The sequence below is a fragment of the Oncorhynchus clarkii genome, chromosome 9 (genome assembly GCF_045791955.1).
Source record: "Oncorhynchus clarkii lewisi isolate Uvic-CL-2024 chromosome 9, UVic_Ocla_1.0, whole genome shotgun sequence".
NCBI classification, from domain to species: Eukaryota; Metazoa; Chordata; class Actinopteri; order Salmoniformes; family Salmonidae; genus Oncorhynchus; species Oncorhynchus clarkii.
Window position 1 is genome coordinate 17,391,161 of NC_092155.1, and position 26,345 is coordinate 17,417,505.

Consider the following 26,345-nt stretch of genomic DNA (forward strand, 5'->3'; position numbering starts at 1 on the left):
ATCACCTTGAATATAACAACACATGTATGGTTCTATGTATAGGACCCTAATAAACAACTATAGACTATAGAGTCGATGCTGGTGTAAGATCAATCCGCGCATGCTCAGGACACCTTCTGATTCGTTTCCCGGCAGAGGGAGCTTCGGTTCAGTCCACCCGCAGGTGCTGCTGCTGTCTTGCTGTGTGAAATGACTGCGTCTTGTGCGCGAGAAACCTGCGATGTCTAGGCTATTACAACCTATAGTCTACTGCAAGGGCTACTCTGCCCCGTGCGCATGTTTTGAGGTCTGCGGCTCTACGCGTCGACGACCACACACATTTGGGAATGTTTAGGTGTTTGGACAGACCTATAGACTGCATGGGATTGATGTGTTCTTGGGGAGTGGAGTGGGTGGGTGTGTTATCAACAGTAGGGCGGGGGAGGTGGTGATGATTCTAGTCTAAACCAATTATTTATATATATATATATATATATATATATATATATACACTAGCCCAGTTCTGTTCAATGCGATAGGCTAGTAACATCTTATACCGAACTAATTTAGAGCTATACAAATGCATTTTCTTCGCTAGGTTGATAATGCTAGCGTAAAAATTCATAAAAACGTCAGAAAATTAAGATAATGCTTTAAATTCGTGTTTACATTTAGGCTGCGCGCTATGGAACGAAGCCAATGCAAATGTATAATGATTTGGTAGAGTATTTGGCCTATGAAAGCATCCGCTTAGTGAAACTTTCTCCACTGATTATAATATTGCTTACAGGCGTAACAAACCATAGGCATAATCGAGGACAGATGAGACGTCACGGAATTGAATTGGGTGTAGTAGTAGCGGGACCATTGTAACGGCATTGGTTTATTATAGGCGGTGTCGCCCCTTTAGTGTCAACAAAACATCACCCCATAAATGTATATTGATGTGATTGATATATCCAGTATGGCCACATTTAAATAGAACACTGAATTAATGTAAACAGTCAATTGTAGCATGTGTGAATAAATTAATGACAGTGAATTTAAATTACCTCATACTGTGCCAAATAGCCTACACAGCCAGTCCTACGACTTAGGTTAAGGAATGTTCAATGATGACACACCGAAACGCCGTCGTAAGGAAAGTGTCGGGGGAAAGGACGAGTGAGGCGAGAATAAAACCGGGGTGGAATCACTGCAGTGCAGCAGAACTGTCAGTCATGAGACCGGAGATCGAAAGAGGCACAACGCCGGGAGGAGCGAAGCTCTGCGCCGCATCCACCCAACCAGCCATAGGCTACACAGTCAGTCAGTTCTCCAAACATTCCCTTACAAAGTCCCACCATCACCAAGTGTCCTTTATATTTTGACGCATGAAATCTCATGCGTCCTCGTATGAACGCGTCTTTTCCATTCTGGCAAGTGTAATTTCAGTCATCACTGCATAGAGGGTCTGGCGCAGCTCCCGCAGCAGGTACACCGGTGCAGGCCGGGTTGTTTGGGGTGAGCTTCAAAGGGCCCCATTAGCCTACCTGTTCCGAAATACCCTTACGCAAGTCCACCCTCCCTGTCCCCCTCAAACACACATGTGTGGAATTTCGCCGGCACACCAGGAGCAATGTTGAGGTTTAAAAAAATAATTAAACCGGGTGCCTCACTCTTGTCTCGATACGCCTATCAGAATCGAATGGAGAAGCGCCTGAGCCAATGTACGCTCTGTGCGGGCCAGCCCCTGAATCTGAATGCTTCCGCTAGGGCGCATTATAAATAGGCTAAGTGCTGGCCGGCAACCCTCGGTCGTGCAGAAACGCTCAGGGTTGCAACAGAAACACCCGCCGCCTTTTTTCTTTGCATATTTATAAACGCATCGTATCCCATTTCTATTCTTACCAAGGTTCGAGTTATTTTTGAGGCCAGTTGCATGCATTGTTCGTCTCCAAAAATGGTTTGCGAGACAAAAATTGTTGCGGATGAACACGATGCCATACAAGGGACAAAAAAAGATTCTATTATCCTTTCCTCCTCGCAAATGTGGACTTCTTCCACACCGGCACCGAATCCTCTCGAGGAAAATGATGTGAGGAAAGATACGGTTTTGATCCGGGAGTTTGAGCGCACGGACCATGTGGAAGTGCGCCGCATCTTTTATGAGGGGATAATGGAGAGAATACCCAACACCGCGTTCAGAGGCATATTACAGCAAAGTCAAACCCAATTCGTATATGCTCTTCTGACACGTAAGTGACACGATTCACCCTATACTAACGATTTACTGGAGTGAAATTCGTTTAAAGTTGCCATTACTCATTGAAAAACGCTTTTCATTTTACCCATGTATATTATGTATTTGAAAATGATTATTGTAAAATACATTCTTAATGAATAACCCAACCATACTAACACATGAAAACCAATCATTGCAAAATGTTTTTTATTTTTTTATTGTGAGTTGAAATGCAGTTGAAGGAAAGCTATAATCTGTTGGGAGCATCAATGTGTGTGTTAATGGATAACTCGATGCCCTCTTTTCCTCGATTCCGGCATGTAGCTCACGTACCTTACAGCACCGCATCAAACCGCACACAAAGGCATGGCTAAAACGCATGGTGCATGTAGTATGTAGTCGGTGCCCTGTTGGATGTGCGTGTAGGGCGCTACGATGCAGGTTGGGTTGGACGCATGAATGAATGAATAGAATTTGAGGATTGGCCCACAGTGTGCGCGTGCGTGCAGCAATCGCACCCCCCCACCAGTTCCCATCATACACACATTTTACTGTACGTGCACACAACGCGCAGCACCAACAGCCGTGTGCGCATGCTGGCATTGTTTATAATTCTAGTGCAGATTTTAATTTCAAAATGTTCATCACGTACGTATGTACACCTCATTCCTTTATCTGTACCGTGGTAAGTACCATACAGATTAAACAGTAAAAACCAACAAAACATACCATACTTCACTGTCGAAATGTTGTATGAAAATTGGTGTGGGTTATCATGTGGATATGACGCTATTATTTGGAACCATGCCGCTACAAAGTAAGGGCACACTGTTGACAGTAAGCACGCCATATCGTGGCGCAATGGAGTAAAATAGTGTTGCATCATGCCAGGCTAGACGAAAACATAATAACATGCAATGGTGCTGCACAGCCTGTCTGTGTGGTGGGTTCCACTCTGGCGCCACCGTGCTGCCCAATCAGAGAAATAGGCTACTCCAAAAAGCACCGACTGCAGTAAATGGACCAGAGTCAGATTATTTTAAAAGGCTATTGGATGTGTAGGATATCTAGGCTATGTGTATACACTTAAATTTGCACCCAGTAAAATAAATACATGTTCAACATAGGATGCCATGTGATGTTTTTCAATTACTCCTTCAATTTTTCAATTACTCCTTATTACGTGTGTGATATTAGGGACTGATCTTATTTTGAAGCAACAACATATACTTATTTTTGGAATGTCACTGTTTGGTTATGTGTGTGACTTCCGCCAAAATCCAACATTTGATTCTTTTTTCTGACAGGTATCGTTTATTTTTCTTCCTTATCTCCATAGTGATGTGCTTTGTTGTGACGAAATCCCTCGCGCTGACCTGCTGCGCGCCGTTCCTTCTCATGGGCGCGCGCTACTTCTACAGCCACAAAGTCATCCACAGCTATCTGGCCTGCGCGCTCCACACTGACATGGCAGACATCGAGGAGTATTACATGAAACCTACAGGTAAGAGGGCATAAGGGGCAATTGGACACAACACACAAACTATATCCTGAATATAATGTGAAAAGGAAATAGGCCTAATCTGTTGTGTTTGTCAGTATATAAATGTTCATCCGCAGACCCATGGGCCCTGGCCAAAAGTAGTGCACTATGTAGGGAATAGGGTGCCATTTGGGACGCATTTATGCGTTCAAAGACCGAGGCAGTCTCCCTGCTTATTAAGTATGCAGGGCGACTCGCTCCACTGTGTTACTGCGGGAGGGTTCAGGGCAAGCCACACTACTGGGCCTATTGATTGCAAGGAGGAAACTGCTGATAGACTTTCTGCAGCAGTCGGCCAAGCCTCATTGGAGTCATTTCCTCAACTACATCAGTCCCTAATTAGGACAATCCATAAATCTCCTATGATGCAAAACACTTCGATTCTAAGAAGTGAGCTATGACACACTTCCTCCTTGTTCCGTTCCAAAACTTTAGGCTATAATCAAATCGCTTTCTCTCTCTGTCTCTCTCTCTCGGTCTCTCTCACATGCTGACACATGCACACACACACCGCACCCACACACTTTTATCCACCTCTACCCTACATCTTGGGGTCAATTGCCAGTTATTTGTGAATCTCCTAACAGGCAGGTGTTTGATAAGCATTTGATTTTCCCCCTCTTGCTGACATTGTCTGCTAGCCTCCGTTATCTGGCACACACACACACACACACACACACACACACACACACACACACACACACACACACACACACACACACACACACACACACACACACACACACACACACACACACACACACTTATCTCCTCTTCAGTAGGTGTATACAGTGCCTTCAGAAAGTATTCAGACCCCTTGACTTTTACATATTTTGTTATGTTACAGCCTTATTCTAAAATTGATTTTTAAAAATCCTCAGCAATCTACACACAATACCCCATAATGACAAAGCGAAAACAGGTTTTTAGAAATAAAAAAACAGAAATACCTTATTTACAGAAGTATTCAGACCCTTTGATATGCAAATTGAGGGCAGGTGCATCCTGTTTCCATTACCTGTGGTAAATTCAATTGATTGGAGATGATTTGGAAAGACACACACCTGTCTATATAAGGTCCCATGGTTGATAGTGCATGTCAGAGCAAAAACCAAGCCATGAAGTTGAAGGAATTGTCCGTAGGGCTCAGAGACAGGATTGTGTCTAGGCACAGATCTGGGGAAGGGTACCAAAACATTTCTGCAGCATTGAAGGTCACCAAGAACACCGTGGCCTTCCCACATTCTTAAATGGAAGAAGTTTGGAACCACCAAGACTCTTCCTGGAGGAAACCTGTCACAATCCCTACAGTGAAGCATGGTGGTGGCAGCATCATGCTGTGGGGATGTTTTTCAGCGTCAGGATCAAGGAAAAGATGAACTGAGCAAAGTACAAAGAGATCCTTGATGAAAACCTGCTCCAGAGCGCTCAGGACCTCAGAATGGGGGGGGAGGTTCACCTTCCAACAGGACAACGACCCTAAACACACAGCCAAGACAACGCAGGAGTGGCTTCGGGACAAGTCTCTGAATGTTCTTGAGTGGGCCAGCCAGAGCCCAGACCTGAACCCAATCGATACTTATGTAAATGTGATATTTCAGTTTTTCATTGTTAATACATTTGTAAACATTTCTAAAAACCTGTTTTTGCTTTGTCATTAAGGGGTATTGTGTGTAGATTGATGAGGATGAAAAAATATATATACATTTTTAAAATAAGGCCGTTACCAAACAATGTGGAAAAAGTAAAGGGTTCTGAATATTTCCCGAAGGCACTGTATATGTGTTAGGGCTGGGAATTGCCAGGGTCCTCCCGATACGATATTATCGCAATACTTCGGTGCCGATACGATATTATCGCAGTACTTCGGTGCCGATACGATATTATCGCAGTACTTCGGTGCCGATACGATATGTATTGTAATTGTCAGGATTCTCATGATTCTATATGTATTGTAATTGTCAGGATTCTCATGATTCTATATGTATTGTAATTGTCAGGATTCTCATGATTCTATATGTATTGTAATTGTCAGGATTCTCATGATTCTATATGTATTGTAATTGTCAGGATTCTCATGATTCTATATGTATTGTAATTGTCAGGATTCTCATGATTCTATATGTATTGTAATTGTCAGGATTCTCATGATTCTATATGTATTGTAATTGTCAGGATTCTCATGATTCTATATGTATTGTAATTGTCAGGATTCTCATGATTCTATATGTATTGCGATTCGATACTGAGATTTTATTGCGATTCAATGATCCAAACACATTGCTCACCATTTGTCTGCTGCAGAAGGACAAAGACAGAGCCACGAGAAAACCAGTTTTGATCAGTCATTTGGCTGCCTGTTTAAAAAGAAGATGGAGAACAAGGTATGAAGGAAGAATACTGTCGGTACAGCCAACTATCCCAAAATTAATATTGCGATATTGTCAAAACGATACAATATATCGTCAGAAATAATATCCCGATATGTACCTGTATCTAAACCCCCCCCCCCCCCCCCATTACTATAATGTGTGTTAAGCATTTACTCGTCCCACTGTCACAAAAAGCCATCTGTTATCTCAGCCCTCTGCTCAGCGTGTGTGTGCATGAGACATACCAGGAACAATAGGGGCATGGGGGTGGGTGTTTAACTAGGGATTCTTAACATCAAAGAGCAGGACATTAATTCTACCAGCTTGAGTTTTCCCTGACATCCCTGTGGTACTGTCAACCAATCAATAAAGGCTGTGTCATTAATCAACCAATCACTAAAGGCTGTGTCATTAATCAACCAATCGATAAACGCTGTTTCATTAATCAACAAATCAATCCCATCCACTTTCACTGCCCTGTACAAATACACCACTGTTCTGTAGTCTATACCGGGTCTGGCTGTATCCAGATTTTCATACCTTCATAATGTTCCTGTACCATAGCAGGGTATATGGTATTAATGTCAGTGCAAACAGGGGCCGCTTTTTCTTTCCCAACATAAATGTTTGTTGGGTTCCCAACCAATGTTCCCTCACATTTTTGGGGGCACTGAGAAAATTGTAGGTATTTTGAGCGGAATCTTGAACATTTTGAGAACTTCCTGAGTGCGTTTACGGTGAACACTGAGGCTGTACCCTTATGGTTTTAGACAGTAGTCAATAGACTATTGTGGCTATCTGAGCATAATGTAGGCCCACCAACAAAACCAATGGAGCAAATCCTATAACATTTTCCCATGGAAATAGCTTTTGATTTCTATCATATAGCCTACAGTATCCTATATATGGTGTTCAATGCAGGCCTACATTGCTTGAGACATATAATAATAATTACCATACAGAGAATTAGACATTGTAGGCTACCCCTCTGTCTATTAGCATATCTGTATATTCAAGCCTGTCTCAAAATACAAAATACAACACTGCCCCTTTAATTTTACCTGACTGTCTTTTTAAAGACAGCTTGAAATGTAGCCTCCACGTTTTGTCATCTTGTAGGAAGCAGTAACTCCCCATTGCTGACCTATACTTATCTATAACTGGGCTAATAACTCGCTAACTGGAAAAGAATATCAGAAAATGTGCACACGCACAAGCTCTGTTCTGAACTGATCTGAAAAGCGCATTCCCTCGCAGGGGATTGAAAGACCTCTTATGGGCTACCCCGGCCAACAGAATTCTACTCCGCTGCGCTCCGGCTCTGCCTATGTCAAAATCAGACTCAATCTTGCAAAGTTCGATTTGTTTTGGTTCAGTCAGAAGTTCAGTCTCTTACGTCTCTGCGCGGCCTGGCATGTCTTCTGCGCGGCAGTCCTGGAGGAGGTGCGTGGCAGCACACACACGCAGGATTCCCATAGTGGGAATCTTATTTAACTTGGCAAGTCAGTTAAGAACAAATTCTTATTTTCAATGACGGCCTAGGAACAGTGGGTTAACTGCCTGTTCAGGGGCAGAACGACAGCTTTGTACCTTGTCAGCTCAGGGATATGAACTTGCAACCTTTCAGTTACTAGTCCAATGCTCTAACCACTAGGCTACCCTGCCGCCCAGGCAGTGACAGATATTGCAGTGACAGATATTCCAGCTCATAAAGTTATACAACTATCTCAAAAGGCTACTCACAGTTTGCTGCATGCACAAAACATATATTAGACCGCAAGGCTCTTGTTCCAGGAGAGGATTGATTGGCTATGCCGTAACCAAGAGGCTTGATCTTGCCATCTAGCCACTTAGCTAGCAAGTTAGCAAACCAGATCCATAGCTGGAGTGCTGAGCTGGAGATAATTTATTTGTCACATCTTAGATAGTTAACTTCTAGCTAGTTATAAAGAGTGGCGTAGCACGTACCCCCGCAGCCCCCGTTGTTATACAAGACATGGCGAGGGGCGTGATTCGGCACAAGGCAAAACCAAGCTCCTCTACCACGTTCCTCACTTCAACATTATGAAGCTTGGGCCCAATTCCTAATGGCACCCTATTCCCTATATAGTGCATTACTTTTGACCAGGGCTCATTGTGCTCTGGTCAAAAGTAGTACACGATGTAGGGAATAGGGTGCCATTTGGGACTCACTCAACTTTGCTCTCTACAGTGAAGGTATCTAGTCTGCTCCACACAGTACTTAGGTAGATGGGCCAAGGTGACTCAACAGTTACAGCCAGCCACCTGATTCCTGGGCCCCAGGGCAGTGATAAAAGTGTGATAAAAGTGGCCAGATGGGTTGTTGTCCTCATATCTCAGTCTGGGTCAGAGCCTGTCCCATACCGGGTCCTGCCTAGACAGCGCAGTCTACTTCCACATCCCAAATGACACACTAGTCCCTATATAGTGCACTACTTTTGACCAGAGCCCTATGGGCTACTATGTAGGGAATAGAGTGCCATTTGGGACGCTGTCTACTTGTCTGTTAGCCCCTATTCACTTCCCTGCTAATGACAGTGATCTCATTCTGTTCTGGGGAGTTAGTGGGTGCAGACACTTCACTACTGTCACTCATAGTACCTGCTGCTTATTATAGCGCTGCTGAGAGAGATACAGAGACAGTGACAGAGGCAGTCGGAGAGACGGAGGCAGACTGTGTCAGGCAGAGAGAGAGTGTGTGTCAGACAGAGGCAGAGTGTGTCAGACAGAGGCAGAGTGTGTCAGACAGAGGCAGAGTGTGTCAGACAGAGAGGCAGAGTGTGTCAGACAGAGAGGCAGAGTGTGTCAGACTGAGAGGCAGAGTGTGTCAGACTGAGAGGCAGAGTGTGTCAGACTGAGAGGCAGAGTGTGTCAGACAAAGAGGCAGAGTGTGTCAGACAGAGAGGCAGAGTGTCAGACAGAGAGGCAGAGTGTGTCAGACAGAGAGAGAGAGAGAGAGAAGGCAAGGTAGAAAATGGAAGCATTTGATTGGGATATGGGGGAAGGTTTGCTCCAAGTAGGGGTCTCCCTTGGGAACTCTCTCTAGCTCGTCAGCTGAGGGAGCTCGCTATACACACAGTAGATAAACGTTCCTTCCATCCTTCCACTCCCTCTCTTTATTGTTGAGGATGTAACAGTAGGTGTGGAGAACTGGGTTAGGCATCACCTGGAGAGACAGAGTAAGAAAGACAGTGAGAGTGAGAGTGAGAGTGAGAGTGAGAGTGAGAGAGAGAGAGAGAGAGAGATTCATTCCAGCTCTAGTACATTCTTGATTGTCCATTCGAGAGGGGTATCAATTTAACTAGATGTCACTGAGTTTAATCTCTACTCACTTCATAGCACATTTCAGTAAGTGTCTTATTCATTGTACAATGACACAACCCAAAAATATGTGACTACAAAAGCGCTACTCCAAAAAATGTTTTTAATCGATACTGGTAAAGAACAATGGACCCAACAAGAGGCAAAATGAGATGTTAAAAACATTATTGTTTCTAAACACTTTACTCCCAGGTGACCAATAATATGATCCGATCTTAGGTAACCAATCATGTGGTCTGATCTTTATGAGTGGGTGAGACACAGAAAAAGCACATCTTCCTCTGCTTTACAACATCTTAGACGTTAACAGAGGGTTTTGGTTAGTGATTTAAAGAAGAGGGGGGAAGGGATTTTTTACGAAACCTCCAACCCTTTCACACACACACACACACACACACACACACACACACACACAGTGTGAGTGATGAGCCACCCAGGGCAGTAAAACTAATGTGAAAAGACCAGTGCTGCAGCCTCCTTAGTGATTAATGCTCCTACACCGTCTCAGGCGCTAATGGAGCTGTAATGGAGACAGAGGGCAGGGTGTGTGTGTGTGTAACATACCAGGGGTAGTGTGTGTAGTGAATGACAGGGCACAGGTTAGTGTGTATGACAGATATGCTGGAGCTTGTAGGTCTTCTTGAGATGGGTGGGGCATGTTAACTATTCATGTTTAAATAATGATTTGCCATATGTTGTGTGAGAAGTGTGCATATGAGTGTATGTGCATAGATGTGCGTGTGTAAGCATGTGTGTGTGCTCCTGGTCTCATATGTTAGGGTGACATGGGGACAAAACAATGATGTGTATTGTATAGCTGTCCGGAAGACAGGGAGGAGGGGGGTCCCCATCCTATACCCAGAGACACCCTACTAAACTCATTCCTGGTCTACTGCGGGACAAACCAACACCTTGACCGTTAGACCAAGAGGAAATTTGCTTCTACCTCATCACGTGACCATGAGCAACTATGACCGACCCATGTCTGCTACACACACGTGCGCACGCGCGCGCACGCACACACACACACAGGCACGCTTAACCCTAACAAAGGGATGATCTGTATCAAGTATGAACACACACTAAAGCAGACACAAGCTGTTAATGAGCTTTTGTTTAATCTTACACACACACACACACAGCAAGGGTGTGCGCTGTCTAGACTAAATGCTTATCAACTGAATTACCCTTATAGGTTTCATCTGAATGGATAGACAATAATCTTGTTAAGCACAATAAAAAGGGTTAGGGACGGGGGGACGGGGGGGGTCATATCATATCATCACACCATATTCTCCTACCAATGCACGCCCACGGCAGGAAGCATAATATTTTCCTATACCAGTTAGAATAAAAAAATCTGTCACATTAAAATCCTGAGTTAAAAATCTTTCCAAATGAAATAGTGTTTAAAGCTCTTGTAATAGCTCTCTCCTCCTTCCATTCCTCCTTACTGTCCTGGTAGAGTCCTCTCCACTTCCTTCAACCACGGGCTAGGATACCCCCACACCCTAATGTCTACTCCCATCCCCATCTACCAGGGTCCTATGATCCCCCTCTCTAGTCAAGCTAGCTCTTAGTTCTCCATGTCTGACTCTTAACCAGCAGATCCCTTCTTCTCAGAGCCAATGTTTCTCAAAGGAGGAGGAGGAGAATAAGGAGGGGGGAGAAGGAGGAGAATAAGGAGGGGGGAGAAGGAGGAGAATAGGGTGGGGAGGAGGAGGGTAAAGGAGGAGAATAGGGTGGGGAGGAGGAGGGTAAAGGAGGAGAATAAGGAGGGGAGAAGGAGGTGGAGGAGAATAGGGAGGGGAGAGAAGAGAAGGAGGAGAATAAGTAGGGGGGAGAAGGAGGAGAATAGGGAGGGAAGGTAGGAGAATAGGGAGGGAAGGTAGGAGAATAGGGAGGGAAGGTAGGAGAATAGGGAGGGAAGGAGGAGAATAGGGAAGGGGAGAAGGAGGAGAATAAGGAGGGGGAGAAGGAGGAGAATAAGGAGGGGAGAAGGAGGTGGAGGAGAATAGGGAGGGGAGAGAAGAGAAGGAGGAGAATAAGTAGGGGGGAGAAGGAGGAGAATAGGGAGGGAAGGTAGGAGAATAGGGAGGGAAGGAGGAGAACCGGGAGGGGGAGAAGGAGGAGAATAAGGAGGGGAGAAGGAGGAGAATAAGGAGGTGGAGGAGAATAGGGAGGGGAGAGAAGAGAAGGAGGAGAATAAGTAGGGGGGAGAAGGAGGAGAATAGGGAGAGAAGGTAGGAGAATAGGGAGGGAAGGAGGAGAATAGGGAGGGGGAGAAGGAGGAGAATAGGGAGGGGGAGAAGGAGGAGAATAGGGAGGGGGAGAAGGAGGAGAATAGGGAGGGGAGGAGGAGGAGAATAGGGAGGGGAGGAGGAGGAGGAGAAGAATAAGGAGGGGAGAAGGAGGAGAATAGGGAGGGAAGGTAGGAGAATAGGGAGGGAAGGAGGAGAATAGGGAGGGGAGAAGGAGGGGAGAAAAGGGAGAATAAGGAGGGGAGAGGAGGAGAATAAGGAGGGTAGAGAAGGAGGAGATTAGAGAGCAGGAGAATAGGGGAGGAGGAGAAGGAGAATAGGGAGGGGAGGAGGAGGAGAATAGGGAGGGGAGGAGAATAGGGAGGGGAGAAGGAGAAGAATATGGACGAGAAGGAGGAGGAGAATACGGAGGGGAGGAGGAGGAGAATAGAGAGGGGAGGAGGAGGAGAATAGGGGGGGAGGAGGAGGATAATAGGGGGGAGGAGGAGGAGAATAGGGAGGGGGAGGAGAATAGGGAGGAGGGAGAAGGAGGAGAATAGGGAGGGGAGGAGGGAGAAGGAGAATAGGGAGGGGAGGAGGAGGACCCCCTGCCAGCTAGAATGCTAGACTCCACCACCTGTCTCACACAGGTGAGCCGATGGGTACTCTCTCTTCTCCTCCACCCCCCCCCCCCCCCCCCCCCCCCCCCCCTCTGTCTTCTCTCCTTCTTTCTCTGATCCTATCCTATCAAATCAAATCAAATTGTATTCGTCACATGCTTTGTAAACAACATGTGTAGACTAATATGCTTACGGGCCCTTCTCAACAATGCAGAGAGCGGAAAAAAGATAGTAATAGTAACATGAGGAATAAATACACAATGTGTAACGAAAATGTGTCTATATGCACAGGAGACCAGTTCCGAGTCAATGTGCAGAGGTACAAGGTAGATATGTACATATAGGTAGGGATAAAGTGACTAAACAACAGGATAGATAATAAACAGTAGCAGCAATGTACTGTATGTGACGAGTCAAAAGAGTTTGTGCGTAAAGGGTCAACGCAAATAGTTAAATAGTTAACCAATAGCTAACCTGACAAATTATTTTGCCATCTTATGGCTCGGGGGTAGAAGCTATTCAGGGTCCTGTTGGTTCCAGACTTCCTGCATCAGTACCGCTTGCTGTGCGATAGCAGAGAGAACAGTCTATGACTTGGGTGGCTGAAGTATTTGACCAATTTTAGGCCCTACATCTGACACTTCCTGGTTTGGAGTTCCTGGATGGCAAGGATGGGCTGTACGCACTACCCTCTGTAGCGCCTTGCGGTCAGATGCCAAGCAGTTACCATACCAAGCGGTGATGCAGCCAGTCAAGATGCTCTCAATGGTGCAGCTGTAAATCTTTTTGAGGATCTGAGGGGCCCATGCCAAATCTTTTCAGCCTCCTGAGGGGGAAGAGGCGTTGTTGAGTCTTCTTCCTGACTGTGTTGGTGTGTGTGGACCACGATAGTTTCTTAGTGATGTGGACACTGAGGAACTCAACCCGCTCCACTACAGCCCCGTCGATGTGGAGGGGGGCATGCTCGGGCCCTTCCTTTCCTGTAGTCCACGATCAGCTCTTCTGTCTTGCTGACGTTGGGGGTTGATGTCCTGGTACCACACTACCAGGTCACGGACATCCTCCTTATAGGCTGTCTCATCGTCGTGTCGCCAGCAAACTTAAGGATGGTGTTGGAGTCGTGCACGGCCACACAGTTGTGGGTGAACAGGGAGTAGAGGAGGGGACTAAGCACGCACCCCCGAGGGGCCCCCGTGTTGTAGGTCAGTGTGGTAGATGCCTACCCTCGCCACCTGGAGGTGGTGCCTCAGGAAGTCCAGGATCCAGTTGCAGAGGGAGTTCGGTCCCAGAGTCCTGAGCTCTATGGTGTTGAACGCTGAGCTGCAGCCAATGAACAGCATTCTCACTTAGGTGTTCCTCTTGTCCAGGTGGGCGAGGGCAGTGTGGAGAGCAGTGTGGAGAGCAGTGTGGAGTGCAATAGAGATTGCGTCATCTGTGGATCTGTTGGGGCGCTATGCGAATTGGAGTGGGTTGATTGTGTTGATGTGAGCCATGACCAGCCTTTCAAAGCATTTCATGGCTACAGCTGTGCGTGCTACGGGGCGATAGTCATTTAGACAGGTTACCTTGGCATTCTTGGGCGCAGGGACTATGGTGGTCTGCTTGAAACATGTAGGTATTACACACGGGGTCAAGAAGAGTTTGAAAAGATCAGTTGCCTTTTTCTTTCATCCTATCTGCAGTTAGCGACCCCCGTACAGAGATAATTACAGCTAAGTGGTATTGAGCTTCTCTAAATCTGTTCAATTGAATCGGAATGAAGTCAAATAAACGGGGCGGTGCTTCTTGAACATTGGAACCAGCAGCTTAGGAATGAATACTGTGGGATCCCTCTGAGCTTTTACCAGAGACCAAGACTGCGTCTCTAATGGAACCTTATGGGTCCTGGTCAAAAGTAGTGCACTATATAAGGAATAGGGTGTGATTTGGGATGCATGACATTAATCGCTAGTATATACATGGGACATCTTAAAGATGCACTCCAGGATCTTAAAGCACAACAAACTGTATTCGTAACATATCGTACAAGCTGGATGACGTAGTACACAATTTAATGGCTTCGTACACAAAAAACGGGGACCACTTTTGGCTCATGAGAACCACTTGCAAAACTACTGGCTGAAATTATACAATGGTTTGAGAGTGCATCTTTAATAGAATCATCTTGAATATGTATAATCTATTAATATGTAATATTCTATTCACATTTTAACTATTATTAATCTATTAATAAAATGTTTGATCTGTAGTTACAGCAACACTAAAGTGGCGTGTATCTCACACATCACACACGACCTGGGCTGGCGTGCCTGGTTGTCCCGTCCTGTCTGTTGGCACACTCTCTGTTCTGACAGATGGTGGGGAGGGCTTCAGCTTCCTCCTACCTCTTCCTTCCTACCTGTACCTTCCTATCTCCCGCCTTTCTCTTAGTATCTCCCCTCCTACTTCCCCCCTTCATCTTAGTACCCCCCTCCTCTCCGGCACCTCCTACCTCCCACTTCTTCTGAGTACCCCATTTAAATAATAATAATAATTATAATTGGTTGTCCCATCCTGTCCTGAATAGGGTTGCACAATACCGAGAATAAGGGAATAAGCAGCAATCCTCAAAAAAGGATTTCTCGAAACCAGGAAAGTTCACGGAATGATGTAACCCTGACTGTTGGCACAGGCTCTGCTCTGACAGATGGTGGGGTGGCTTCATCTTCAGAGGCGTGCCCACCCCCGCCCTCCTACCTCTCCCCTCCCACCTCTACCTTTCCCCTGCTACCGCCCTTCTCCTACCTACCCCCTCATACCTCTCCCTCCTCCTGCCACCTTCCTCCTACCGCCCCTTCCTCTTAGTACCATCCCCTTCCTCTTAGTATCCCCCCTACCGCCCCCTTCCTCTTAGTATCCCCCCTCCTACCGCCCCTTCCTCTTAGTATCCCCCCTCATACCGCCCCCTTCCTCTCAGTATCCCCCCTCCTACCGCCCCCTTCCTCTTAGTATCCCCCTCCTACCGCCCCCATCCTCTTAGTATCCCCCCTACCGCCCCCTTCCTCTTAGTATCCCCCCTCCTACCTCCCCTTCCTCTTAGTATCCCCCCTCCTACCAGCCCCTTCCTCTTAGTATCCCCCCTCCTACCTCACTTCTCCTACCTACCCCCTCATACCTCTCCCTCCCCCTGCCACCTTCCTCCTACCGCCCCTTCCTCTTAGTATCCCCCCTCCTACCGCCCCCTTCCTCTTAGTACCCCCCCTCCTACCGCCCCCTTCCTCTTAGTATCCCCCCTCCTACCACCCCCTTCCTCTTAGTTTCCCCCCTCCTACCGCCCCTTCCTCTCAGTATCCCCCCTCCTACCGCCCCCTTCCTCTTAGTATCCCCCCTCCTACCGCCCCCTTCCTCTTAGTATCCCCCCTCCTACCGCCCCCTTCCTCTTAATATCCCCCTCCTACCGCCCCCTTCCTCTTAGTATCCCCCCTACCGCCCCTTCCTCTTTGTATCGCCCTCATACCGCCCCTTTCCTCTTAGTATCCCCCCTCCTACCTCCCCTTCCTCTTAGTATCTCCCCTCCTACCGCACCCTTCCTCATAGTATCCCCCCTCCTACCGCCCCCTGCCTCTTAGTATCCCCCCTCCTACCGCCCCCTTCCTCTTAGTATCCCCCCTCCTACCGCCCCTTCCTCTTAGTATCCCCCCTCATACCTCACTTCTCCTACCTACCCCCTCATACCTCTCCCTCCCCCTGCCACCTTCCTCCTACCGCCCCTTCCTCTTAGTATCCCCCCTCATACTGCCCCCTTCCTCTTAGTATCACCCCTCCTACCGCCCCCTTCCTCTTAGTACCCCCCTCCTACCGCCCCCTTCCTCTTAGTATCCCCCCTCCTACTGCCCCTTCCTCTTAGTATCCCCCCTCCTACCTCCCTTCTCCTACCTACCTCCTCATACCTCTCCCTCCCCCAGCCACCTTCCTCCTACTGCCCCTTCCTCTTAGTATCCCCCCTCATACTGCCCCCTTCCTTAGTATCCCCCCTCTTACCGCCCCCTGCCTCTTAGTATCCCCCCTCCTACCGCCCCCTTCCTCTTAGTATCCCCCCACCTACCGCCCCCTTCCTCTTAGTATCCCCCCTCCTACCGCCCCCTTCCTCTTAGTATCCCCCCTCATACCGCCCCTTTCCTCTTAGTATCCCCCCTCCTACCTCCCCTTCCTCTTAGTATCTCTCCTCCTACCGCACCCTTCCTCATAGTACCCCCCCTCCTACCGCCCCCTGCCTCTTAGTATCCCCCCTCCTACCGCCCCATCCTCTTAGTATCCCCCATCCTACCGCCCCTTTCCTCTTAGTATCCCCCCTCCTACCTCCCCTTCCTCTTAGTATCTCCCCTCCTACCGCACCCTTCCTCATAGTATCCCCCCTCCTAACGCCCCTTCCTCTTAGTATCCCCTCTCCTACCACCCCCTTCCTCTTAGTTTCCCCCCTCCTACCGCCCCCTTCCTCTTAGTATCCCCCCTCCTACCGCCCCCTTCCTCTTAGTATCCCCCCTCCTACCGCCCCCTTCCTCTTAGTATCCCCCGTCCTACCGCCCCCTTCCTCTTAGTATCCCCCCTCCTACCGCCCCCTTCCTCTTAGTATCCCCCCTCCTACCTCCCCCTTCCTCTTAGTATCCCCCGTCCTACCACCCCCTTCCTCTTAGTTTCCCCCCTCCTACCGCCCCCTTCCTCTTAGTATCCCCCCTCCTACCGCCCCCTTCCTCTTAGTATCCCCCGTCCTACCGCCCCCTTCCTCTTAGTATCCCCCCTCCTACCGCCCCCTTCCTCTTAGTATCCCCCCTCCTACCGCCCCCTTCCTCTTAGTATCCCCCCTACCGCCCCTTCCTCTTTGTATCCCCCCTCATACCTCCCCTTCCTCATAGTATCTCCCCTCCTACCGCCCCTTCCTCTTAGTATCCCCTCTCCTACCACCCCCTTCCTCTTAGTTTCCCCCCTCCTACCGCCCCCTTCCTCTTAGTATCCCCCGTCCTACCGCCCCCTTCCTCTTAGTATCCCCCGTCCTACCGCCCCCTTCCTCTTAGTATCCCCCCTCCTACCGCCCCCTTCCTCTTTGTATCCCCCCCCATACCTCCCCCTTCCTCTTAGTATCCCCCGTCCTACCACCCCCTTCCTCTTAGTTTCCCCCCTCCTACCGCCCCCTTCCTCTTAGTATCCCCCCTCCTACCGCCCCCTTCCTCTTAGTATCCCCCGTCCTACCGCCCCCTTCCTCTTAGTATCCCCCCTCCTACCGCCCCCTTCCTCTTAGTATCCCCCCTCCTACCGCCCCCTTCCTCTTAGTATCCCCCCTACCGCCCCTTCCTCTTTGTATCCCCCCTCATACCTCCCCTTCCTCATAGTATCTCCCCTCCTACCGCACCCTTCCTCATAGTATCCCCCCTCCTACCGCCCCTTCCTCTTAGTATCCCCCCTCCTACCGCCCCTTCCTCTTAGTATCCCCCCTCCTACCACCCCTTCCTCTTAGTATCCCCCCTCCTACCTCACTTCTCCTACCTACCCCCTCATACCTCTCCCTCCCCCTGCCACCTTCCTCCTACCGCCCCTTCCTCTTAGTATCCCCCCTCATACTGCCCCCTTCCTCTTAGTATCCCCCCTCCTACCGCCCCCTTCCTCTTAGTATGCCCCCCTCCTACCGCCCCCTTCCTCTTAGTATCCCCCCTCCTACTGCCCCTTCCTCTTAGTATCCCCCCTCCTACCTCCCTTCTCCTACCTACCTCCTCATACCTCTCCCTCCCCCTGCCACCTTCCTCCTACTGCCCCTTCCTCTTAGTATCCCCCCTCATACTGCCCCCTTCCTTAGTATCCCCCCTCTTACCGCCCCCTGCCTCTTAGTATCCCCCCTCCTACCGCCCCCTTCCTCTTAGTATCCCCCCTCCTACCGCCCCCTTCCTCTTAGTATCCCCCCTACCGCCCCTTCCTCTTTGTATCCCCCCTCATACCGCCCCTTTCCTCTTAGTATCCCCCTCCTACTGCCCCCACCCTCTTAGTATCCCCCCTCCTACCGCCCCTTCCCTTAGTATCCCCCCTCCTACCGCCCCTTCCTCTTAGTATCCCCCCTTATACTGCCCCCTTCCTTAGTATCCCCCCTCTTACCGCCCCCTGCCTCTTAGTTTCCCCCCTCCTACCGCCCCCTTCCTCTTAGTATCCCCCCTCCTACCGCCCCTTCCTCTTAGTATCCCCCCCCTACCGCCCCCTTCCTCCTACCACCCCCTTCCTCTTACCGTTTCCCCCCTCCTACCGCCCCCTACCTCCCTTCTCCTACCTACCCCCTCATACCTCTCCCTCCCCCTTCCTCCTACCGCCCCTTCCCTATCCCCCCTCCTTCCGCCCCCTTCCTCTTAGTATCCCCCCTCCTACCGTATCCCCCCTCCTACCGCCCCCTTCCTCTTAGTATACCGCCCCTTTCCTCATCCCCCCCCTGCCCCCATCCTCTTTATCCCCCCTCCTACCGCCCCTTCCTCTTAGTATCCCCCCTCCTACCGCCCCCTTCCTCTTAGTATCCCCCCTCTTACCGCCCCCTGCCTCTTAGTTTCCCCCCTCCTATCATAGTATCCCCCCTCCTAACCCCCTTCCTCTTAGTATCCCCTCTCCTACCACCCCCTTCCTCTTACGTATCCCCCCTCCTACCGCCCCCTTCCTCTTAGTACCGCCCCCTTCCTCTTAGTATCCCCCTCCTACCGCCCCCTTCCTCTCTTAGTATCCCCCCTCCTACCTCCCCCTTCCTCTTAGTATCCCCCGTCCTACCACCCCCTTCCTCTTAGTTTCCCCCCTCCTACCGCCCCCTTCCTCTTAGTATCCCCCCTCCTACCGCCCCCTTCCTCTTAGTATCCCCCGTCCTACCGCCCCCTTCCTCTTAGTATCCCCCCTCCTACCGCCCCCTTCCTCTTAGTATCCCCCCTCCTACCGCCCCCTTCCTCTTAGTATCCCCCCTACCGCCCCTTCCTCTTTGTATCCCCCCTCATACCTCCCCTTCCTCATAGTATCTCCCCTCCTACCGCACCCTTCCTCATAGTATCCCCCCTCCTACCGCCCCTTCCTCTTAGTATCCCCCCTCCTACCGCCCCTTCCTCTTAGTATCCCCCCTCCTACCACCCCTTCCTCTTAGTATCCCCCCTCCTACCTCACTTCTCCTACCTACCCCCTCATACCTCTCCCTCCCCCTGCCACCTTCCTCCTACCGCCCCTTCCTCTTAGTATCCCCCCTCATACTGCCCCCTTCCTCTTAGTATCCCCCCTCCTACCGCCCCCTTCCTCTTAGTATGCCCCCTCCTACCGCCCCCTTCCTCTTAGTATCCCCCCTCCTACTGCCCCTTCCTCTTAGTATCCCCCCTCCTACCTCCCTTCTCCTACCTACCTCCTCATACCTCTCCCTCCCCCTGCCACCTTCCTCCTACTGCCCCTTCCTCTTAGTATCCCCCCTCATACTGCCCCCTTCCTTAGTATCCCCCCTCTTACCGCCCCCTGCCTCTTAGTATCCCCCCTCCTACCGCCCCCTTCCTCTTAGTATCCCCCCTCCTACCGCCCCCTTCCTCTTAGTATCCCCCCTACCGCCCCTTCCTCTTTGTATCCCCCCTCATACCGCCCCTTTCCTCTTAGTATCCCCCTCCTACTGCCCCCACCCTCTTAGTATCCCCCCTCCTACCGCCCCTTCCTCTTAGTATCCCCCCTCCTACCGCCCCTTCCTCTTAGTATCCCCCCTTATACTGCCCCCTTCCTTAGTTCCCCCCTCTTACCGCCCCCTGCCTCTTAGTTTCCCCCCTCCTACCGCCCCCTTCCTCTTAGTATCCCCCCTCCTACCGCCCCCTTCCTCGTATCCCCCCTCCTACCGCCCCCTTCCTCTTAGTATCCCCCCTACCGCCCCTTCCTCTTTGTATCCCCCCTCATACCGCCCCTTTCCTCTTAGTATCCCCCCTCCTACTTCCCCTTCCTCTTAGTATCCCCCCTCCTACCTCCCTTCTCCTACCTACCCCCTCATACCTCTCCCTCCCCCTTCCTCCTACCGCCCCTTCCTCTTAGTATCCCCCCTCCTTCCGCCCCCTTCCTCTTAGTATCCCCCCTCCTACCGCCCCTTCCTCTTAGTATCCCCCCTCCACCGCCCCCTTCCTCTTAGTATCCCCCCTACCGCCCCTTCCTCTTTGTATCCCCCCTCATACCGCCCCTTTCCTCTTAGTATCCCCCTCCTACTGCCCCCATCCTCTTAGTATCCCCCCTCCTACCGCCCCTTCCTCTTAGTATCCCCCCTCCTACCGCCCCTTCCTCTTAGTATCCCCCCATATACTGCCCCCTTCCTTAGTATCCCCCCTCTTACCGCCCCCTGCCTCTTAGTTTCCCCCCTCCTACCGCCCCCTTCCTCTTAGTATCCCCCCTCCTACCGCCCCCTTCCTCTTAGTATCCCCCCTCCTACCGCCCCCTTCCTCTTAGTATCCCCCCTACCGCCCCTTCCTCTTTGTATCCCCCCTCATACCGCCCCTTTCCTCTTAGTATCCCCCCTCCTACTGCCCCTTCCTCTTAGTATCCCCCCTCCTACCTCCCTTCTCCTACCTACCCCCTCATACCTCTCCCTCCCCCTTCCTCCTACCGCCCCTTCCTCTTAGTATCCCCCCTCCTTCCGCCCCCTTCCTCTTAGTATCCCCCCTCCTACCGCCCCTTCCTCTTAGTATCCCCCCTCCTACCTCCCTTCTCCTACCTACCCCCTCATACCTCTCCCTCCCCCTTCCTCCTACCACCCCTTCCTCTTAGTATCCCCCCTCCTACCGCCCCCTTCCTCTTAGTATCCCCCCTCCTACCGCCCCCTTCCTCTTAGTATATCCCCTCCTACCACCCCTTCCTCTTAGTATCCCCCCTCCTTACCGCCCCTTCCTCTTTGTACCCCCCCTTCCTACCTTCCCCTCCTTTCCCCCCTCCTACCGCCTCCTCTCCCTCCCTTCCTCCCCTTCCTCTAATATCCCCCCTACCTCCCCCTTCCTCCCAGTACCTAACATCCCTACTCTCATCTCTCTCTTCTGAGATAAAGCACTAATTAGCGACAACTGAAGACCGGGGTTGGGGTCAATTACACTTCATTTCCAGTCAATTCAGAAAGTAAACCAAAAACCAAAAGAGAATTGGAATTTCAGTATACTTCCTGAATTGACTTGAACTGAAATGGAATTGACCCTAACCCTAAAAACGCTGACACATTACACCATAATTTGAATGAACCTGACTCTTCCAAAGTGGAGCAGCTATTCCGAAGCTAGCTAACATTGTCCCGCATTGTGACTAGAGACAGGGAGAGTCAACACTGGAGAGCCTCCAAGTTGGACCAAGTCCTAGAATCCAAAAAGTAATTGTCTGACTCACTCTGAACTCTGCACACACAATGATGACCAAGGTCAAAGGTCAAATGGGAAAATATCCCAGCCAACTATTCACTGCTTGCAGATCTAACTGCCTTCTAATACCCTCCCCAGCTGTGGGAAGCTACCCTCTCCGTGATGCTACATGTCATGCCGTGTCTGGACAGGCACACTTGTTACTGTGGCGACCGGCTGTAATACATCTGACAGTTGTTTTATTCAATCATTAATCCACTGAATCCCACAGGGGCCTTAAATCCCTCATAACATTGTCCAATCAGTGTATTAGCATAAATTCAGCACTTGCTCTGTGACGTGTGTGTGACGTGTGTGTGACGTGTGTGTGACGTGTGTGTGTGTGTGTGTGTGTGTGTGTGTGTGTGTGTGTTGTATCTAATATAAATAGGCTATCACACATTTTGGAGGGGTTTCCAAATCAGATAAACTAAGGATGAGAATATAGTAAGCCAGTCATCCACACTACACACACAACCTCAACCACAGAAAACCTGTCCAGCATTCTCTGTACATCTCCAACGTGGTACTGTATTGATCCCTAGATACTGTAGATACTGTATAGCTACAACACAGACACAGTACAGTACTGTACTACTCTCACATTACCAGACAGACAGACAGACAGACAGACAGACAGACAGACAGACAGACAGACAGACAGACAGACAGACAGACAGACAGACAGACAGACAGAGTACAGTACTGTACTGTACTACTCTCACACAACATAGACAGGCAGACAGATGCAGTCAGACAGGGCATTTTTGTCCGCCCAATGACACAACTCATACCAGACATGCTGACAAACATGATTCTCTGCCCAGGTAAAAACACAGCAGGCATGGACTTGCTAAACAATACGTTATGTTAACAATACAAGTTATGGAGTATCATAAATGTAAATGCAGTATACAACTAGTCTTATATTATGACCAGGGCCTGGAGCTGTTTCTTATCAGGTTACATGGTCTGGAAGAACTCCTTGCCCAAACTATGAAGTTTTCACCAACATTTTATAGTGGATGAAGATTTAACAGCTCAGTCTACGATTGTACTTTTTAATTATGAGCTTTTTAATTATGAGCAAATAATGCTATTAAGCAGTTAGCACCAATCTCTGTCTGTTTTCCCTTTCATTTTCTCTCTTCCACTCTATTTACCTCTCAACCTCCCCCCTCCCTCTGTCTACCTCCCTCTCTCTCTGTCTACCTCCCTCTCTCTCTGTCTACCTCCCTCTCTCTCTAACTCCCTTCCTCCCTCCCTCTCTCTCTCGCTCCCTCATTCTCTACCTTCCTCTCTCTCTACCTCCCTCCCTCTGTCTGTCTACCTCCCTCACTCTCTAACTCCCTCCCTTCCCCTCTCCCTCTCCCTCTCTCTCTCTCTCTCTCTCTCTCTCTCTCTCTCTCTCTCTCTCTCTGTCTCTGTCTCTGTCTCTGTCTCTGTCTCTGTCTCTGTCTCTGTCTCTGTCTCTGTCTCTGTCTCTGTGTCTGTCTCTGTGTCTGTCTCTGTGTCTCTCTGTCTCTGTCTCTGTCTCTGTCTCTGTGTCTGTCTGTCTGTCTGTCTGTCTGTCTGTCTGTCTCTGTGTCTGTCTGTCTGTCTGTCTCTGTCTGTCTGTCTGTCTGTCTGTCTGTCTGTCTGTCTGTCTACCTCCCTCACTCTCTAACTCCCTCCCTCCCTCCCTCCCTCACTCTCTCTACCTCCCTCATTCTCTTTCTCTCTCTACCTCCCTCATTCTCTTTCTCTCTCTACCTCCCTCATTCTCTTTCTCTCTCTACCTCCCTCATTCTCTTTCTCTCTCTACCTCCCTCATTCTCTTTCTCTCTCTACCTACCTCATTCTCTTTCTCTCTCTGATACACTTCATTCAGTCCTTTTAAAGAAATGTTTTCGCTAATGGAAAGCCACCACTGTGACCAGTGTCTCGTGTGTAGCATCCCTCCTCCTTTTAGTAGATCCATCCAGTTAGTGGATTTTGAGGATTTTGGACATACTTTCTTTGGCACGTCTTACCAACAGAACACACTCTTATGTAGTTCCCTATTGTGTGTGCCAGGGCCACACTCCGTTCAACTCCCCTTTCCTTCACACATCTGCAGCTGTGTGTTTCTTCCTGGCACGGGTACTGCTGATAGTGGCTACTTCGAAGAAGGATTCTACTTTCTATGACTGTGACAAAAACCAAAACATGCACCCATGGAGGGGCCCCAGGACCGAGATTCCATAAGCTTTTGGTTAAATAGTGTAGGGGCTTTTGGGTAAATAGTGTTGGGGGCTTTAGGGTAAATAGTGTAGGGGCTTTTGGGTAAATAGTGTTGGGGGCTTTAGGGTAAATAGTGTAGGGGGCTTTAGGGCAAATAGGGTTGGGAGCTTTAGGTAAATAGTGTAGGGGCTTTAGGGCAAATAGGGTTGGGGGCTTTAGGGCAAATAGGGTTGGGAGCTTTAGGCAAATAGGGTTGGGAGCTTTAGGTAAATAGTGTTGGGGGCTTTAGGGCAAAAAGGGTTGGGAGCTTTAGGGCAAATAGTGTAGGGGCTTTAGGGCAAATAGTGTAGGGGCTTTAGGGTAAATAGTGTAGGGGCTTTAGGGTAAATAGTGTAGGGGCTTTAGGGCAAATAGTGTAGGGGCTTTAGGGCAAATAGTGTTGGGGGCTTTAGGGCAAATAGGGTTGGGGGCTTTAGGGCAAATAGGGTTGGGAGCTTTAGGTAAATAGTGTAGGGGGCTTTAGGGCAAATAGTGTAGGGGGCTTTAGGGTAAATAGTGTAGGGGCTTTAGGGCAAATAGTGTAGGGGCTTTAGGGTAAATAGTGTAGGGGCTTTAGGGTAAATAGTGTAGGGGGCTTTAGGGTAAATAGTGTAGGGGCTTTAGGGTAAATAGTGTTGGGGGCTTTAGGGTAAATAGTGTAGGGGGCTTTAGGGTAAATAGTGTAGGGGCTTTAGGGTAAATAGTGTAGGGGCTTTAGGGTAAATAGTGTAGGGGCTTTAGGGCAAATAGTGTAGGGGTTTTAGGGTAAATAGTGTAGGGGATTTAGGGTAAATAGTGTTGGGGGCTTTAGGGTAAATAGTGTAGGGGCTTTAGGGTAAATAGTGTTGGGGGCTTTAGGGTAAATAGTGTAGGGGGCTTTAGGGTAAATAGTGTAGGGGCTTTAGGGTAAATAGTGTAGGGGCTTTAGGGTAAATAGTGTAGGGGCTTTAGGGCAAATAGTGTAGGGGTTTTAGGGTAAATAGTGTAGGGGATTTAGGGTAAATAGTGTTGGGGGCTTTAGGGTAAATAGTGTAGGGGTTTTAGGGTAGCCTTCTTGTAGACTCTTCCCTTCTTATTGCTTCAGTCCTTCACTGAGTCACACTGAGCCAACCAGGGGTCAGATAAAGACAGCCATGGAAAGTCCTACTGTAGGCTTAAACTTCAGTCCCTTCACATCAGGTCAGATGGTATTTGGTGGGGTTACATGTAAAGTATACACTGTCAGATTTGTGTTGTTGTTTGGTGTGTGTCTCTAACTTGGCTCTCTGGTTCTCCAGGCTCATGTTTCTGGGTGGCAGTGCTGGAAGGTCAGGTGGTCGGCATCGTGGCGGCGCAGGGCCGGGAGGACGACAACACGGTGGAACTACGCCGCATGTCGGTGGACTCGCGCTTCCGCGGCAAGGGCATTGCCAAGTTGCTGGGGCGTCGCGTGCTAGAGTTCGCCATGCATAACAACTACGCCGCCGTCGTCCTGGGAACCACCGCCGTCAAGATGGCTGCCCACAAGCTGTATGAGTCGCTGGGCTTCCGGCGGACCGGCGGTAGCGAGGATTACATGCTGCCCGGAATGAGCCGCTCGCCGCAAGAGAGGCTCTTCTTCCAGATCCGTTACCAACGCTACCGTCTGCAGCTCCGTGAGGAGTGAGGGATGAGAGAGAGGGAGAGAGGGATGGAGAGAGAAAGGGGGAGAGAGCAACGACACCACCTCCTCGAGGCAGAGCCCCTCGCCCAACGAGCCTCGACCAAGTCCTTCTCCTCTGACAACTTTATTTATTTTATATTATTAGAGTTTCTTCTTCTTACTACTACTGTTTCTATTCATTCATCTTAAGTCACTAACTTTTTATTGGTTTTAGTTTATTTTTATTTATTTTTTACATTTTGAATTTAGTGCCCCCCCCGAGTACATTTATTGATTTTTTTTTTACCCTGTCCTGTTGTAAAAAATAAAAAAAAATCCCTAACATATATCACCATCCCATGCCTTTTCAAATGACATCATCAACTGAGTGTTCCCTTTGCTTTTGATACCATGTGATTGTTCCTTACCGTATTCATTACCTCTACCAGCCCCTCCAACATCTACCCCCTCCTGCTCAATACGTGGCATTTCTATCTCAAACGCACCCTGTCTCTCATTAGCCCACTGAAGCCCTCTCCATTGTCACAACAACGTGTGTACCCAAAAAGACCAGGACAAAAAGACTAAGTAGGTTGGCATTTGTCCAGCCACTTCAGCACAGCCCATAAACCAGCAGCCCTGTGGAGAGACAAGAGGAACAAATCAAATCAAATGTTATTGGTTGCTTACACATATTTGATGGATGTTAACACAGGTGCAGAGAAATGCTTGTGTTTCTAGTTGCAACAGTGCAGTAACATCTAACAATACAAAACAATACAC

General features: G+C 49.2%; 1 protein-coding gene across 1 annotated transcript; it reads left to right on the forward strand.

The window, feature by feature from the left end:
* The first annotated feature begins 1,805 nt into the window (after positions 1 to 1,805).
* Positions 1,806 to 26,345, forward strand: LOC139417128 (N-acetyltransferase 8-like). Its single transcript, XM_071166373.1, has 3 exons — positions 1,806 to 2,216; positions 3,543 to 3,707; positions 25,219 to 26,345. Exons 1-3 carry the CDS (start codon positions 1,901 to 1,903, stop codon positions 25,584 to 25,586), a joined length of 849 nt encoding a protein of 282 aa, XP_071022474.1. The 5' UTR covers positions 1,806 to 1,900; the 3' UTR covers positions 25,587 to 26,345.